Raw genomic sequence first — 18,910 nt, 5'->3', positions numbered from 1 at the left:
ATGGTACATGTCTGCCTCAGAAGGAAGCACATTTCCAAGAGACTCTGCCAAAACATCACCCCATCTATCCTATTTGCCCTCCCCTCCCCAGACAATTATCACAGATCAAAGCCAAACACAGAGGAAAGGGCTGCAATCCACATACAGCCCTTTGCAAGCACCTGAACCTTGGCAGGTGTTCAAAGCACACAACAATTTGCAACACCAAAGGTGGAGGAAGCAGTCTTAGATGCAACAGAGCAGCTGTCAAATTCACCTGTGCACACACAGCAACCACGACTGACCATCTCAAATAATCCCATTGTTACACTGACAGCGCTACCAGATCAGAGTCTATGGAGTATCTCCAACATAAGTATTAGAGATGAGACATGAACCAAGCTCATCACTTCAGGCTATGCTCACCTCCATCTTCCCTCCTGGATAACATGCAGCCAGTAAGGTAGGTGAGAGGCTGACATACTTTTTACTTTTTTTTTCTACTTTAAAGCCTCCCTGACACCTTTTAATCTCAAAAGGCAAATACCAAGCATTCACAGAGCACTGACAAAGTTAACCTTAAAAAAAAGGAGGGTCTCACCCGTCTCCTGGGAATTGGGCATCTGATATCAGGCTGATCACCAAAGTTTTTGTAAGTAATATAGTTTTCAGAACAGATCAGCACCCCGCTAGGTCCATCAGAACCACCAGGAACTGAAACACACAGAAGAAATATTATGAGAACAGCCTTTACCACAGATCTGAGTTGTTGCCTGCAGAATACTTTTGGGTTTCTTTAAAGCAATATAGCTTCCAGTGCTCCCCATCACCCCACATAACAAATCTGCTCTTACTGAAGGAGAAGACAAAAGACCAAGAACAGCTGCCTGTGTTGGCATGACAAGAGGGCAGATGGAATTAGGAGACCAGGAAGGAGAAAAAGGATGAAGCTTCAGACAAGTGGCTTATGCTTCCTGGCTTATTCTTGTCTAGAAAGCCACACCATGCCCAAATTACCACATTAGCAACTTGTCAGTTAAACACAACCCTGGGGTTACTGACATGCTTGCTTGCTATCAAAAAAAATCCACCAGATTGTTTCCTGACATATCTTTCATTATTTTGAGCACTTTTTAAAAATGCTTCAATTGAGATGCCAACATAACAAAATATCCTCAAAATAGTGGTAGTGGTCAGATCCAGTCCAGTATTGGATGTCCAACAGCTGCCTACAGAAGATGCAACAACAGGGCAAGCACACAAGAATGCTCAAATAGCTTAGCTTCCTTCATGCTTGCTTAGCTTCCCTTGTGCTTGGAGAGGAACCTGTAGTGGTTCAGTGGTTTCCCAGGCTGAAGGCATTAGGCTGGCTTTGTATCCAATCCTTGTAAGCAGACTTTTAAGTCCATGGATTCATCTACTGCCTTTCAAATACCTATTAACTGATGGAATCCCACGTGAGAGTACAAGAGCACCCACACATTACCTAAAAATACATGCTTTTTCATCTGCTCCCAGCTATGTGCAATCTAGTTAATATCTCTTAGCTTGAAAATCCAAAGAATATCCAGAACACATCTCAATGAAGAGATGGGGAGCACTTGGACACCACAGCTGTATGTAGGGATTCTTGCACATTTCCATGTATGAACCATCACTCATTACCTAACTCCAAGGTCAATTAATTTATAGTGATGCGAGGAATAGTAACAGACTAAGGAAAGGGTTAAGAGTTTTCTTCAAACTATGTATTGATTGTCTTAACTTAGTATAGGGAACAGGTATGTTCCTGTTCTTGCCAGTTAAGCTATAACCCAGAATAGAATAAGTAGCTGAAACACTTGGCTTAAAATCAGAGACCCCTTTCCCTCAAGAAGATGAATGTCTGACAGGAATTTGTTTCAACTAGTTTCTATAAGACTTGAGGTTGCCAGCTGGGGAAACTGTGCCAAGGGTGAAAAGTGCACTGTGAGGAAGACTGCTTACTTCATCCTGAAGACCCCTGCCCATGACCATCGGAGGGCAGTGCACAAGCACCAAAAGGGAGAAGACTTATGATAATAAGTACCTAAACTAATTATAACATCTCAGGATATAATTATATATAATTATAAACTCTCGGGAACCTAATGAATATGTATGTTGGTGTGTAATAAATATCCAGTTTGTTGAGCTCTCGGTGTGCGAGTTAGGAGAAGCGATCCCCCTCGCACCCAGTGCCGCAATAATCACACCTGCTTTATAACTCTTTGTGAGTTATGAAGTTCTGTTCCTTAAATCAATACTAATGGTTCAGACTACCATGGACAAAACTCCCAAGATGCAGAATAGTGATTCTGTTTCCCTGGAGAATGAGAACCAAGTAGATCCATGGGAAAATAACTTTGTGGTTCAGTTGGCAGTACCTGTTATGAGGAAGTTGCCATGCTCTTCCAAAGGCTCACTGTATTTCCTAACAACATGGTTCAAACCCAAGTCCAGTTCATAAAACGTCAGTGTCTGTTGTATGTTGGCTGCTGCTTCTCCTGTTGGATCATTGTCTGCTTCCTAAAACAGAAAACATGAAAGTGTCTTTCAAGAAAGGTACTAAAGGAGGAGCAAAGCTGACACACAGAGAAACAGTTTTAGAATGAAACCCAAAAGGGCGGTGAGGCACTGGCACAGGTTGCCCAAAGAAGCGTTAATGCTTCATCCCTGGATGTACTCAAGGCCAGGTTGGACAGAGCCTTGGGTGGACATGGTCTAGTGGAAGGTGTCCTTGCCCATGGCAAGGAGGTTGGAACTAGATGATCTTAAGGTCCTTTCCAACCCAAACCATTATAATTCACCAGTGAACAAGTGCAAAATCCAGAAAAATTAGTAAAACATTTAAATGAGGTATGTTGTCATCCTGGTCATACCAGAGAAGGACAAATCATGGCAACATGCTGGGACTTGGCCTATGCTTACAGAGCCCTGTTCGACACTATCCAGCACCTTCAAAGGGAAAAAAATGTCTCTGGATGCAACAGCAAAGCAACAGACAACACAGCTACTCTAACTCCGAGTACAGCAGCTACTCAAACTGACTGCAAAAGACAGCGCAGCTACTCAAGCTCCAACCACAGCAGCTACACCAACCCCAGTGACAAGAACAACAGCTACTCAAACTCCAACCACAACAGACAGCGCAGCTACTCCAGCACCAACCACAGCAGCTACACCGACCCCGGCGACAAGTACAGCAGCCACTCAAACTCCGACCGCAACAGACAGTGCAGCTAATCCAGCTCCAACCCAGCAGCTACAGCAGCCCCAGTGACAAGTACAGCAGCTACCCAAACCCTGACAAAAGACACTGCAGCCACTCCAACCACAGTGATAATCACTGCAGCTAAACCAGAGGACCAATTCATGCCAATAGGTTGCCCCTGTATGTAAGGGGAAAAGCAAAAAAGAAACAATGCACTCACTGTCAGGGACAGCATCTGATCTGGAGTCATTATCACATGAATTAGAGGAAGAAGAGGCGACTTCTTGACCTTGGATCTCAATTGAGCTACAGAATATGCAAAAAGATTTTACCCATCAAGGAGGGGAGCACATCATCAACTGGTTGCTCCAATGCTGGGACAATGGGGCTGACAGTCATGAACTAGAAGGTAGGGAAGCCAAGCAGCTGGGATCACTTGATAAGGAAGGGGGAACTGACAAAACAATTACAAGAGAGAAACAGTTCCTCAGCCTGTAGAGGTGGCTCTTGGCAGCTGTGAAAGAAAGGTTTCCATACAAGGATGATGTTATGAGTCGCTCAGCCAAGTGGACTACTTTAGAGAAAGGCATCCAGTCTCTGAGGGAATCGGCCACATCTATCACATCAAGCCAAATAACGAGGATATACCCACAGATCCAGATGAAGTCGAATGTACATGACCCATGTGGCAAAAATTTACACAGAATGCACCATCATCATATAGCCATTCAATGGCAGCAATAACCTGGAATGACATAGTACCACCAACAGTGGATGAAATGATTCATAAACTGAGAGTTTGAAGACAATCTCACCCCTTCCATCATCTCAGCTGTGGAAAAACTGTCCCAGGACCTCAACCAATTGAGAGATGATCTATCCAGCTCCCCAAGTGCAGCAACACACATCTAGGATATTAACAAAAGGCGTCCTACTGCTCGAGAAAGAAGATATAGAAGGTATACATCATGGGCCACACTAAGGTATTACCTGAGGGATCACGGAGAAGACATGACAAAGTGGGATGGTAAACCTACTTCAGCTTTGGAGGAATGGGTGAGTGAATTGAAGAGGAGAGCAAGGGCCAAGACTGATCATCCCATGAGAGCAGCGGCTTCAGTCTCTGGTGAGCAGGTTCCCAGATGGAGTGGAAGAGCTGATTTTACTCCAGCTCCTGTGATAAAAAAGACTAATCCCTGTCTACCATACATAAGTGACCAGTGCTGTGATCACTGTTAGAGGGAACCTGCCTCCAGTCAGGTGGAGGAGAGGGACAATCAGGTTTCCTGGACTGTGTGGATCAGATGGCCTGGCACATTAGTCCCACAGAAGTATAAGGCTCTAGTAGGTACCGGTGCACAGTGTACCCTGAAGCCATCAAGCTATCAAGGGGTGGAACCCATTTAATATTTCTGCAGTGCCAGGAGGATCCCAAGCGTTGACTGCACTGGAGGCTGAAATCAGCCTGACCGTAAAGGAGTGGTAAAAGCACTCCACTGTGACTGGTCCAGAGGTTCCATCCATCCTTGGCATAGACTGTCTCAGGAGAGGGTACTTCAAAGACCAAAAAGAGTACCAATGGGCTTTTGGTATTGCTGCTTTGGAGAAGAAGGAAACTGAGCAGCTGCCCACCTTGCATCGTCTCTGAGGATCCTTCTGTTGTAGGGTTGCTGAAGGTCGAAAAACAAGTGCCAAACGCCACCACAACAGTGCACCAGCGGCAATACCGCACCAACCGAGACTCCCTGAGTCCCATCCATAAGCTGATCCACAGACTGGACATCCAAGGAGTGATCAGTAGGACTCATTCACCCTTTAATAGCCCCATATGGCCAGTGCAAAAGTCTAACAGAGAGCAGAGACTAACAGTAGACTATCATGGTCTGAACGAAGTCACACCATTGAGTGCTGTTGTACTGGACATGCTAGAACTTCAGTATGAACTGGAGTCAAAGGCAGCAAAGAGGGATGCCACAATGGTATTGCCAATGCATTTTCCTCAATCCCTTGGGAAGCAGAACGCAGGCCAGTTTGCTTTTACTTGGAGGGGAGTCCAGTACACTTGGAACTGACTGCTCCAGGACTGAAACAGAGCCCTACCATCTGCCATGTACTGGTCCACACAGCACTGGAACAGGGGCAAGCTCCAGAACACCTGCAATACATTGATGACATTATATTGTGGGGCAATACAGCGGAAGAAGTTTTTGAGAAAGGGAGGAAATCCAAACCCTTCTGAAACCCGGTTTTGCCATAAAATGGAGTAAGGCCAAGGGACCTGCACAGGAGATTCAATTTTTGGGAATAAAATGGCAAGATGGACGTAGACAGATCCCCACGGATGTGATCAACAAGATAACAGCAATGTCTCCACCAACTAAGAAAAAGAAACACAAGCTTTCTTGGGTGTTGTGGGGTCCTGGAGAATGCACATCCCAAATCACAGTTTGATTGTAAGCCCTCTCTGTCACGTGACCCGGAAGAAGAATGACCAGGCCAGACATAAAGAATGTACTGTACGCTGCAGCTGGGGAGAATGGTCCTCCCTGGAACCTGTGGAAGAAAGCTCCAGGGGAAACTCGAGGTTGACCCCTCGGCTTTTGGAGTCGGGAATACAGAGGATCTGAGGCCACCTGTACCCCAATTGAGAAAGAGATACTGGCAGACTATGAAGGGGTTCAAGCTGCTTCAGAAGTGACTGGCACTGAAGCACAGCTTCTCCTGGCACCCCAGTTGCCCGTGCTGGGCTGGATGTTCAAAGGCAGCGTCTCCTCTACACATCATGCAACCGATACTACATGGAGTAAGGGGGCTGCACTAATTACACAAGGAGCTCTAATAGGAGTCGTCCAGGAATTCAAGTCCTCATCATGGAATGGCAAGAGGAAAAAGATTTTGGAATGTCACCAGAGGAGGCCCCACCATATAATAAAGTGTCAGAAAGTGAAAAGCAGTATGCCTTGTTTACTTATGGGCCCTGCTGTATTGTGGAGAAGCATCGGAGATGGAAGGCAGCTGTATGGAGTCCCCAATGACAAGTTGCAGAAATAGCTGAAGGAGAGGGTGAATCGAGTCAGTCTGCAGAGGTGAAAGCCATCCAGCTGGCCTTGGACATTGCTGTACGAGAAAAGTGGTCAGTACTTTATCTCTATACTGACCCATGGATGGTGGCAAATGCCCTGTGGGGGTGGCTGCAGCAATGGAAGCAGAGTAATTGGCAGCGCAGAGATAAACCCATCTGGGCTGCTGCACTGTGGCAAGTTATTGCTGCCTGGGTGCAGAACCTGGTGGTGAAGGTACGCCATGTAGATGCTCATGTACCAAAGAGTCAGGCCACTGAGGAACACCAGAACAACCAACAAGTGGATAAAGCTGCTAAGATTGAAGTGGATCACATGGACTTAGAATGGCAACATAAGGGTGAATTATTTTTTGGCACAGGGGGCCCATGACACCTCAGGCCATCAGGGCAGAGATGCAACACAGAGACTGGCTCGTGATCAAGGGGTAGGCTTAACAATGGACACTATTGCCCAGGTTATTCATGACTGTGAAACGTGCTGCAATTAAAGCAAGCTAAATGGTTAAAGCCTCTTTGGTATGGAGGACGATGGCTGAAGTACAAATATGGGGAAGTCTGGCAGACTGACTATATCACACTCTCACCAACCCACACACCATGTGCTTACCATGGTGGAAGCAACCACCGGATGGCCGGAAAAATTTACTGTGCCCCACACCACTGCCCGGAACACTATCCTGGGCCTTGAGAAACACGTCTTGTGGTGACACGGAACCCCAGAGAGAACTGAGTCAGACAGTGGGACTCATTTCCAGAACAACCTTGGGTGTTGTGTCCAGAACCCTGCTGTCCAGGGTGTTGGGTCCAGAACAGACACTTGGGCCAAATAGTCCATTGAATGGGTATATCACATCCCCTACCATGCACCAGCCTCTGGGAAAAATCAAATGGTACAATGGGCTGTTTAAAACCACATTTAGAGCAATGGATGGTGGGACTTTCAAACATTGGGATACACATTTACCAAAAGCCACCTGGTTGGTCAACACCAGAGGATCTGCCAACAGGGCAGCCCAGTCAGAACCTTTACATACTGTAGAAGGGGATAAAGTTCCTGTGGTGCACATAAAGAATTTGCTGGGGAAGACAGTCTGGGTTATTCCTGCTTCAGGTAAAGGCAAACCCACTCGTGGGATTGCTTTTGCTCAAGGACCCAGACATACTTAGAGGGTTATGCGGGCAGATGGGTAATTGCGATGTGTACCTCAAGGGAATTTGAATTTAAGGGAAAACAGCTAATGAACTCAATTGTATGCTGTTGCCTGCTATGTAGCACTTTTATAGACCACAAACTAGATATCTTCAGGTCATCAGGAACTGGCTCTGACTTCCCTCCGACCATCATCCCAACAAAAAATGAACTTTGATGAAACCAGACAAGTTCCACTGTGTCATCAGTATGCAACAATCCAACACTGCAAAAAGCCTCTCCTGCTCTGAAAAACTGTTACAAGAGATAGAGCCCAACATCATGGACAGCATGAACTCAGCAGCTTTATAGGGATTGGTCCATGCACTAAGGAATGCTCTGTGTGTGTGTGTGTATGTGTATGTGTATATATATATATACACACACGAGACAAGAGTGATGGTATATTGAAAAATGTGAGATCTGAGCATGACATGAATGGTATGGAATAAGGGGTGGGTACTGTCCTGGGTTCAGCAGTAGCAGTCATTTTTCCTCCTTCTTAGTAACTGGTGCAGTGCTGTGGTTTTGACTTTCAGCCGGGGGACAACGCTGATAACACTGACGTTTTTAGTTGTTGCTCAGTAATGTTTCCTCTGACCAAGGACTTTCTGAGTCTCATGCTCTGCCAAGGAGGAGGGGAAGCCAGGAGGAAGCAGGGACAGGACACCTGACCCAAACTAGCCAAAGAGGTATTCCATACCACAGCACATCATGCCCAGTATATAAACTGGGGGCAGTTACCCAATAAGGGCTAGATCACTGCTCAGGTTGGGCTGGGTATTGGTCAGCAGGTGGAGAGTGGTTGTATTCTCTTACCTTGTTATTTCCCTTATCGTTATTATTATTATTGGTGGCAGCAGTAGTGGTTTGTTTTATACCTTAGTTACTGGACTGTTCTGATTTCAACCTGTGGGAGTTACATTCTTTCAATTCTCCTCCCCATCTCTCCAGGAGCAGGGGGAAGAAGGGGGGAGTGAGCAAGGGGCTGCATGGTTCTGGGTTGCCGGCTGGGCTTAAACCACGGCAGTAACAAATGAAAATTGTCTCAGATAGCAAAAGCAGCCATCATTTCCTTCCTCCGCTGACAGATTAATCACAGGAGAGGAATGACAAAGCTCAAAATACAGCAAAGGGAGATCAAGTTCTTCTCACCTCATAATCCATTTCCAGACAAGCAAACATTGGGTTTTCAAATCCCACGTCAACTCCCACCACGTGGTAAACCAAGGTATTTGCCTTGTGGGCTTCCAGCGGGGAAGAAATGGTGAGACGAGCAGCAGCATCTCTGTTCAAGATATACACCAGCTTCTGCTTTTCAATTGCACCTGCAAGGCAAGGACAACAGTGCCTGAAGCACAGCACCTGCTGATCAAATCTGACCATACCTGCAGTCCAGTATCAATACACAACCTTGCATAAGAACGTCAGCATTACTTCTGCTGAAGCTCACCAATAGTTTTTATCTCTGTGTCCCGATTAACTCTGAATGTCTCATTTTAAATGTTTTGGGCTGCAAGCACAAATGCCAACTCCAGCTCTTTAAAGACAAAACCTTACCCTTTGAGCTACGTACATCTAGCCTAACAGTCAATCTACAATGGCTACAAACAGGTTTACTCACTCATTTCACTGTACGAGTGCTGACAGACTGCAGGGAAGGAAAACCAAATTGAAAACAGTCAGATGTTTCACTATTCTTGTCACTTGGCAAGAAGACCTCTCCTCAGGAATATTTTAACTAAGAAAACCCACTCCTGCATGATACACAGTATCCACAACATAACCATTCAACTATCAACATGAATGGCATAACTGTGACTCTGCTACCTCCTCACCAATGAAAACAAGACTTGTTAGAAAAAAACATTATTTGTCGATATTCCTAACATAAAAAGGCACTATTAAAGTACCTATCACTACAAGATTTCAGCATGTAAGGAAAGCAGCATTGCACAAAGCTAGCTTCAGCAATTGAGGAAGTTCATGTACCAAGTCACTAAGACACCTTGCGGCAAGTCTTATAAACACACACACATGACCAACACCACCCCCCCACCAAAAAAAAAAAAAAAAAAAAAAATCTCAGAAAAGAGACAGGAACTCATAACAGCATTTCAGGCTACAGGAACTGACTGACTACACAGTAGCACTGATGCATGCAACCCCAACTTCTCTCCCAGACATGGCACTCTGGGGCTCTGTGCACTGCCAAGAAAGATGGCCTCTTTCCAGCATTAGAATTCATTTGTGCAATTCCATCAGCATCAAGAACTATTCTGAATGCCTGCATTCTCTCTGACATGTCTTATAGCTTAACAAACTGCTTGAGAAACACTTCCAATTGCACCTGGCAGAAACTCTCTCCAAAATAAGCATCCACAAGACATGAGGAAAAAAAGGTACGGTGAAACCAAGTTGACAGACTGACTTACTGATCATGACTGCACGGCCCTTTGGGTCTACAGCCAAGTACTGGCCTGGAACGATTCTGCGACATCCACTCTTGCCAAACGTTTCCTGATGAATCTTCTCAAACACATTCTTTGAGGGCTGGTACTCCAGAATAACAATACGTCCCGAATCACTGCCTACGATGATATAGTCTTTGGTGCCACCTGTCAGCCTGAAGGCCATGAGGGAGCAAATGACTCCAAACACTTCCACAGTCAGCAGGGTGTGAACCTTCCCTGTGTTAGGATCAGGGCGCAATAACTCCAGGATCTTGCCCCGGGAAACAACAATTTCTTGTTGTTTGGTTCCTAAAGAACCCAAAACATGGCAAAGAGTTAGCAACAATGCAGCAGAACACTGAATTTTAAGAAGCACTATAAGAAAGATGATACAACTTCATGACTACTAAATGCCAACAAGTTTTACAATTCCTATGGAGGAATTCAAAGCAACTTAACTACATTCAGTGCCACTATTGTTTGATCATCTTTTAACAGACCAGGAAAGCAGAAAAAATACTGAATTAAATATATAGATAATTGAGCCAAACTTCTCTTGATCCTTCCACAAGTTACAACAGCTCAAGAACAAATGACAATATACCAGTAAAAAATAGAAATAAAAACCTATGCTGAAACAAACTAGCTTCAGCAACCAAACCAAATAAAACACAAACACCTTTTTTCCACTACAACACAAAAACACTCAAGCCTAGATATGTGAAGGGAGGAGAAACTTACCTGAGAAATTGCCATGGATAGCATAGCTAATGCCAGTAGCACGCTGCAATGTCAGGTTGTAGAGAAACATGCTAGCAACGGGTTTGTGCTACTTTATCGTAGCTCCACTGAGTCTGTAACAAGTAGACCAAAAATATATACTCTGCAAAGCCAAAGGCTTCCATAAGGCACAGAAAACCACTGCTCCCCTGCTTGTCTATCACCTCACATTGGAAGACTGCCCGCCACCCAGCTGAAGTTATGTGGCATTTATTATGAAGCAAAAAGCTCTCTCAAAGAGGACCAGGCTGCTGAGCTCCTTACTGCAGCATGCCTGCGCAGGACACCGAGCTAATGACTTCTCTTGCAGCTTTAGTTGTTCAGAAACCAAACAAAACATGGGAATAATCCCTCTAGAGGTATCCTACGCCGTTACACATCACTCGTGTCGCCATTTCATTTAACACAAACCAAACCTACCCACAACGGCTTAGGGTGAATGCCGGAATCGATTCCTTGCTCCGAGGCTAACACGGGAGAGAATGGGGGCTCCACACTGACGGCAGGCCAGGGGAACCGGCCTTCAACGCCCCAAGCCTCACCGAGGCCCTGGCCGGGCCCACAGACCAGCACCGCCCAGCATCCCAGGCGGGCTCCGGGAACCAGGCACAGATCCACCCCCCGTAAGCCAAGACCCTAGGGGCCCACGGCACTCGGACCCACAGCTACTACCCCAGGCAAAATAGGCGCGGCGGGACCGTCCATACCGTACGGAAGCAGATGACAGCGGATGATAGTCCTACCTAAACAACCACACCACCATAAACCCCAGAGAACACTGCCCTCCCGAACCTCTTCGGCGGGCCTTTCCGCCAGGCCCAGCGTGCGCGCGACGTGTAGCTGCCTGAAGCGGCGCCTGAATGATCGGGGGGCGATGGTAGCCGCTACCTGTACCAAAATCCTCAAAGGAAAAATAATACTCTTAAGCCGCCTTCTTCTGTAGAGCAACGGGGCAGCGTGATTCTCCCGCGCTACCAGGCGGATTCGAACGGCGGCAAACGTTCAGGCACCGACATCGGCAGCCCCAGCTGAGCCCCACGATAACGGCTGCTATAGCATCGGGCCTGAGGGAAGAGGCCGCTTCCACCCCTCTCCCTTGGAGAATGGGGTTGATTGAAGAATAGGGTTGTAAATAAGTAACTTCAAGGACGTTAGTCTTTGTTAGCAACTATAGAGAAAAGGAAATTTCTAAAATAAACTTTGCCAGAACCACCTGGTGGTTACTGATGTGAGTTACATCAGAGTGATTCGTGTCAGCAACTCAGGGGTCCTAGTGATCGTTGCACTTTGTGTGGAGATGGAATCCCTTGTGAACATTGTGCTACGTGCAAAGGGTATAAGTGTCTTTGTCAATACCACAGTGAGGAGGAAGAAGAAAAAAGAGAATAATTCCCCTGGGTCAACTGCAATATTGTGCAAAGAAATGTTTTGTTCATTGTTTAAATTGCATGAATGTTCTTAGAAAAAGGGGGGGGGGGGGGGGGGAAGGTAACTTAGAGATATGTCCTGTTACAGAACGTTGTGAAATCTGTGCACTGAACAAATAAACACATAAGGAGTGGAATTTATGGGTGCTAAGATGGTGGTCAGACTTGTGATAGACATCTTCCTGTTAATGCATTACTAAGACGTTTAGTAACCTTTCTAAGATATTTCTTCACCCGGAGACAAGACCCCAGCAACAGATGGAGAAGCCCAGGAGAGGAAGACAACAGGATTGTCTGAGACCCAAGACCAAAAAGTATAAGAGACTATCCCCAGAAGTTCCCCTCGTGCGCCTCGGGCAGAGCGGAGACTCCCTGGCGCACCCAGTGCTGCTTGCTTATTGCCTCTTGATATTAATTATAATAAAAAACAATTAAAACAGATTGGCGATATTAGGTTTTTATAACAAAATTGGTGACCCCAATGTGATCTCTGTGTGGCTGCCTGGTACTATAGCTCTTATGAGGGACGCCCCACAACTTGTGGCTCGGGAGAGGTTGCCCTGGGCAGTCTCGAGAGATCAATGAACAGAGAGGCAATAACCAAGAAATTCGAGCTCCCCGGAAAACTGCAGTATAAATTACCCTTAATTCTTGTGCACGAAGACCCAGACGAGAACAACGGACTGTAAGTATCGTTCGGTTGGGTGGGAAGGCTGGTGTGTGTCTGTGACTGAGACGTTTTCCTCTAACCATGATCCCAATCTCCCCTGAGAGAATTGGCCGGTGAAGAGACGGAGTGCTTGGAGATTTGTGTTTGTGCACGATTGAGACACGGACTGGGTATCCTGGGCCTGTGAAATACGGGCCGGGGCATCAAGATCTGTGAAGCCAGTGTGGACCTCTTCTAAGCGTGTTTCCAATCTCCCATGAGGGACTTAGCTGCTGAAGGAGGGAAGTGATAGTGATCGACTGGACGGAGACACACCCAGTGGGAAATGGGTCAGAGTGAAAGTCGTAACTCTAGCCCAGGAAGGGGCCCACAGAGAGGTCCCAAGAATAAGGCAGGGAGCGAATTACCAGAAATACCCCCAGACAGTCCCTTGGGGGTAATGATTAAAAACTGGGGCTTTTGGCCGTCCCAAAAAGGGAAGAGTAAGGAGAGAATGGTCCATTACTGTATGGAAGTATGGACTAAAGAAGAAATTCAGCCTGACCATTTATATTGGCCAATATTTGGGACTTTTGATGATTGGATTTGTCAGGCTTTAAATTCATATGTAAATGGCAAGGAACCCTTTAATCAGGAGGAAAGTGATTATGCTGCACTGTGGAAAGTATCCTGGTTTCACTATTTCCCCTGAGGGAGAAGAAAGGGAAAGCAGAGAAAACAAACAAGCCATCATGGGAGCCATTGGATAATTTACCACCCCCCTATCAAAGGCAGAACGGGAAATAGTGGAGACGGTATTTATCCTTCATTATCTCCCGATTCTATTCCAATGGCTCCCCCTTCTCCCCCTTCTCCCCCTTCTCCCCCTCCCTCCAGTTGTACTAGAAGTAAGACAAAAATACGGGAGGATAAAAATCCACAAGAGAAAATAGAAGAAAGAGAAACTTCATTTCCCCTCCTAGAGGTTCCGATGGGAGGAAATGTAGGAGGGACTGGATTTGTAGCAGTACCTCTGAACACCGGCGATGTAAGATCCTTTAAAAAGGAACTAGGCAGGTTATTAGATGACCTTTTGGGGGTTTCTGAATGATTAGATCAATTCTTAGGTCCTAATATTTATACCTGGGAAGAGATGCAGTCAATATTGGGGATATTATTTACTGCGGAAGAAAGATCTATGATTAGACAAGCCGGAATGCGAAATTGGGAGAGATGACATCAGCAGGGTCCTCCCGGAGAGCAAAAGTGGCCTAATCAGAATCCCCATTGGAATAATTAAAATGTTCAGGACAGACAAAACATGACGGACTTGAGAGAAATTATTATACAAGGAATTAGGGAGGCAGTTCCAAGAGGACAGAATATTAATAAAGCTTTTAGTGAACATCAGGAGAAAGATGAGTCTCCTGCTGATTGGTTAGAGAGATTGAGGAAAACGTTGCAAATGTATTCCGGAGTTGATCCGGCTTCCCTGGTAGGAGAAGCACTTTTAAAAACCCAATTTGTAGCACGATCTTGGGGGGATATCAGAAGAAAGTTAGAGAAATTAGATGATTGGCAAGATCGGGGATTGCAGGAATTGCTGAGAGAAGCCCAGAAAGTCTATGTATGGAGGGATGAGGAGAAACAGAAAGCAAAGGCAAAAATATTTGTAGCGGCAGTGCGAGACACTCAGAAACGAGAACAGCCAAGATCAATACCCAAGGTTTCAGGACCTGGGTATTGAGAAAGGAAACAGACAGAACAGAAGGAAAAGGCTAGGACCCTCTCTGAAGAGGTACCAGAATTATTGCGGAAAGAAGGGACAGCTTAAAAGAAATTGTAGAAAGCGGATGTGGGATGAGAAGATCTTTAAAGATGAGGAATAGGGGTGTCAGGGGCTATATATTCTGGGGACAAGAGCATCATCAGAGCCCTTGATAAATTTAAAGATAGGTCCCCAGGGAGAAGAAATAATATTTCTAGTTGATACTGGAGCCGAAAGATCTACGGTTCAGCATATTCCTATGGGATGTCAGATAAGTAAAGATACCACCTTAGTAGTAGGCACAAAAGGGGAACCCTTTAGGGTCCCTGTTTTCAAAAATGTAGAAATAGAATCTGAAAAGAAAATTTGCATAGGAGGTTTTCTGCTAGTGGAGGAGGCAGAGAGTAACCTATTAGGACGAGATTTAATTATAAAGTTAGGAATAAATTTAGAGATGGAAAAGGAAGCGATTACTGTAAACTTATATCAATTAACAGAAACGGATGAAGAACAGATTAATTTAAAAGTCTGGCATAATAAGGGAGAAATAGGAAAATTAGACATTGAACCGTTGGAAGTGGAAATAACAAACCCAAAGGAGCCCATTAGGGTCAGACAATACCCGATCTCCTTGGAAGGAAGGAAAGGATTGCAAGATTTAAGGGCAGTTAATCAGAGAACTGTTACCTGGTTTCTGGTGGTGGCAAATCCATACACCTTATTGAATCAGGTATCGCCAGGACATGCCTGGTACAGTGTAATCGATCTAAAAGATGCCTTCTGGGCCTGTCCTTTAGCAGAAAAGAGCAGGGATTATTTTGCTTTTGAGTGGGAGGATCCGGAGACAGGTAGAAAGCAGCAACTGAGATGGACAGTATTACCCCCGGGTTTTACTGAATCACCAAACTTGTTTGGACAGGCTCTGGAAAAATTGTTAACATCCTTTGAAACTGAGGGCAATGTAAAACTCCTACAATATGTGGATGATTTGTTGATAGCTGGAAAATTGGAAGAGGAAGTCTGGGAAAACACTATAGGTCTATTGAACTTTCTCAGAGAAAAGGGATTGAAAGTTTCAAAATCTAAATTGCAATTTACAGAGCCGGAAATGAAATACTTGGGACACTGGATTAGTAAAGGGAGAAAGAAATTTGATCCAGATCGAGTGGCAGGAATCATAGCCTTACCTGCCCCAAGAACAAAAAGGGAGGTTCAACAGCTGTTAGGATTATTAGGTTATTGTCGAGGATGAAGAGAAATTCCAACATATTAAAAACACTTTAATGAGAGCTCCTGTTTTAAGCCTTCCAGATTTGGATAAACCATTTCAATTATTTGTAGATACGAGTAATCAAACTGCATATGGGGTATTAACCCAGGACTGGGCAGGCAGTAAAAAGCCTGTTGGATATTTCTCGAAATTGTTAGATCCCGTAAGTAGAGGCTGGCCAACGTGTCTACAAGCAGTAGTAGCAGTAGCCTTATTGGTTGAAGAAGCTAGGAAGGTAACCTTTGGAGGATCCCTAGTAGTTTATACCCCACATGATATCTGGGGAGTCCTCCAACAAAAAGCAGATAAATGGCTCACTGATAACAGACTATTAAAATATGAAGCTATTTTAATCTGTTCCCCCGATCTGGAATTAAGATCAACAACAGCTCAAAATCCAGCACAATTCTTATTTGGAGAATGGGAGGAAACTTTAACTCTTGCTCACAATTGTATAGGTATGGTAGAATTACAGACAAAAATTAGACCAGAATTAGAGGAGGAAGAATTAGGAGAGGGAGAAAAATTATTTGTGGATGGATCTTCACGGGTAATTGATGGAAAACAAAAATTCGGATATGTAATTGTAGATGGGAGAAAATGGGAAGTAATAGAGTCTGGACCATTGAGTGCAAGTTGGTCAGCCCAGGCATGCGAGTTATATGCCTTGTTGAGAGCATTAAAAAGACTAAGAAATAAAAAGGGGACTATATTTACAGACTCAAACTACGCCTTTGGTATAGTCCACACCTTTGGGAAGATATGGGAAGAAAGGGGTTTGATAAATACACAAGGTAAAGGGTTAATACATGAGGAATTAATAAGACAAATATTGCAAGCAATAAGAGAACCTGAAGCAATAGCTATAACTCATATTAGAGGACACCAGAAGGGGCTCCAGTTCAGAACCAGAGGAAACAACCTGGCAGATGAAGAAGCCAGACGAGCAGCTCTTTTAGTTTTAACCGCTGGTGAACACCTAGAAACAGGGAGAGAACAGATGAACAAACCCAAAACATACTCTCAAAATGAGATAAAGGAATATGAAAAATTAGGAGCCAAATTCGAAAACAATAAATGGATATTACCAGATGGGAGAGAAATGTTACCTAAGGGTTATGCTAGAAGAATATTGTGTAGGTTACATCAGCAAACACATTGGGGAACAAGAGCACTTGTTGATCAATTTTTAAAATTCTATGGTTGTATGGGAATTTTTGATATGGCAACACAAGAAGTACAAGGATGTTTAACATGTCAAAAAGTTAATAAGAAACAGATGAGACAGGCTCCCAAAGGGGGAAGACCTTTGGCCCACCGACCTTTTGAGAGGATACGGGTTGATTTCACCGAACTACCAAAAGTGGGATGATATAAATACCTTTTAGTGATAATAGATCAATTAACACATTGGGTTGAGGCCATTCCCACTGCAAGGGCTACGGCTCAGGTGGTGACAAAACAACTACTTGAGAATATTATTCCTAGATATGGGATGATCGAAGTAATAGATTCAGATCAAGGATCACATTTTACCTCTAAAATCCTTAAAAATGTTATATCAGCCTTGGGAATCCAATGGCATTATCACACTCCTTGGCATCCCCAAAGTTCTGAGAGAGTAGAAAGGATGAACCAAACCTTAAAACATCAATTATCAAAATTCATGATTGAAACTAAAATGACATGGATAAAATGCCTCCCTTTGGCGCTGGTAAATATTAGAACTATGCCAAATTTGACAACTGGAATCTCACCTTTTGAGATGCTATATGGGATGCCCTACACTCAAGGGCTACCGGTAAGCCACCCCAAATTGGAAGATATGACTATATCACTATTTTGAATGAAAACATGCAAGAACTCAGAGCCAAAGGAATGCTAGCTCAAAGCACTCCTTTGGAATTTTCAATACATAAAATCCGACCAGGGGACAGGGTATTGATAAAATGTTGGAAGGAGGATAGTCTAACCCCTCGTTGGGAGGGACCATTTCTTGTTCTTCTAACTGCCGAAACGGCAATAAGAACTGCTGAAAAAGGGTGGACACACGCGTCACGAGTAAAAGGACCCATAAAGGAATAGAGAGTTGTGACTGAACCTGGGGACACCAAGCTAACCCTCAAGAGGACTTAAACAGGTAACTGGGGGAATCCATATTGACTCCTATAGATATTATATGGGAAAAACAGGTGTAACTGAAAACATTTCCATAAATAATAGAATAATGGCTAATACCAGTCCACTTCCTATCTGTAAACGTTGCAACCTATATATATATTAGGACAAGGTGTCCCAATTGCTCAAAATATTATTACTTGGAGAGGAGACCAGGAATAATTTCTGAAGAACCAATTACAGTTCTTTTGCATTTGGTGTGAAACTATAACCTCATTAGAACAGTTGTTGTGGGTCAAATATTATTGCTATAATAGCCGACGGGGAATATACCTCTGATCTACCAGAGAGGGCAAGACCGGAGGGAATCGGTGCTGCAGCTGGAGAGGTCTGCCAAGGTCTGCAACCCCTGGGGCTGTGACCACTGAGCACTATGATCCTGACCGGACCTCTTTTGGTATTGGTTCTGATAGGAACCATATGGGGAAATGCTGTGGCTTCTAAGGACATTCCCAACAACAGTAGTGAATGCATTACCACAACTAGACGAGGGAGAGTAACCTCTCAAACACTGATCTATCACACCATGTATGAATGTAAAGGAACAATAACCGGCTACTGCATACATAACCAAACCCAATATGGACTTTATAAAGAAGAAACTAAAACAGTATGTTTTGATCCAAAAGAACTCCCTTATCTATATTGGGTAGAATTGAACTGAGTGTACCCCTTGGCAGTAGTAATAGTGTTAGCGTAAGAACTGACACATAACCACCGGGATGGTTATATGAGGTGCTTTATTGAGGCGCCGGGAACCAGGGGTACGCACCCAAATCTGGTTCCGATTCCCGTCACATCGCGTTTGCAATTTATACACTAAAAATTTCATAACTAATACATATTCAACACAGATTACATCATTGACTAATACATATGCATCAAAGATTGCTACATCAATCT

General features: G+C 44.5%; 1 protein-coding gene across 4 annotated transcripts in view; it reads right to left on the bottom strand.

Moving 5' to 3' along the window:
• Positions 1 to 11,463, bottom strand: part of LOC133262223 (splicing factor 3B subunit 3-like) — a 58,204-nt gene extending 46,741 nt beyond the window's left edge. Inside the window, exons 1-6 of one of the 4 annotated variants that reach the window (XM_061441186.1) lie at positions 11,136 to 11,463; positions 10,677 to 10,789; positions 9,918 to 10,244; positions 8,638 to 8,810; positions 2,385 to 2,526; positions 581 to 693 (exon numbers count right to left, since the gene is read on the bottom strand). In XM_061441186.1, the coding sequence (XP_061297170.1) occupies positions 581 to 693; positions 2,385 to 2,526; positions 8,638 to 8,810; positions 9,918 to 10,244; positions 10,677 to 10,746 (825 nt within the window). In that variant the 5' untranslated portion in view covers positions 10,747 to 10,789; positions 11,136 to 11,463. The remainder of the gene's footprint in view (positions 1 to 580; positions 694 to 2,384; positions 2,527 to 8,637; positions 8,811 to 9,917; positions 10,245 to 10,676; positions 10,790 to 11,135) is intronic. The other 3 variants (XM_061441184.1, XM_061441188.1, XM_061441187.1) reach the window with 3 other exon arrangements.
• Positions 11,464 to 18,910: the final 7,447 nt, after the last annotated feature.

Source organism: Pezoporus flaviventris, unplaced genomic scaffold, assembly GCF_033815535.1.
Source record: "Pezoporus flaviventris isolate CSIRO_AGI_PZ_B2104156 unplaced genomic scaffold, CSIRO_AGI_Pfla_v1 ptg000204l, whole genome shotgun sequence".
NCBI classification, from domain to species: domain Eukaryota; kingdom Metazoa; phylum Chordata; class Aves; order Psittaciformes; family Psittacidae; genus Pezoporus; species Pezoporus flaviventris.
The sequence above is the reverse complement of the archived record's forward strand: the minus strand, read 5'-3'. Positions and strand labels throughout refer to the sequence as shown.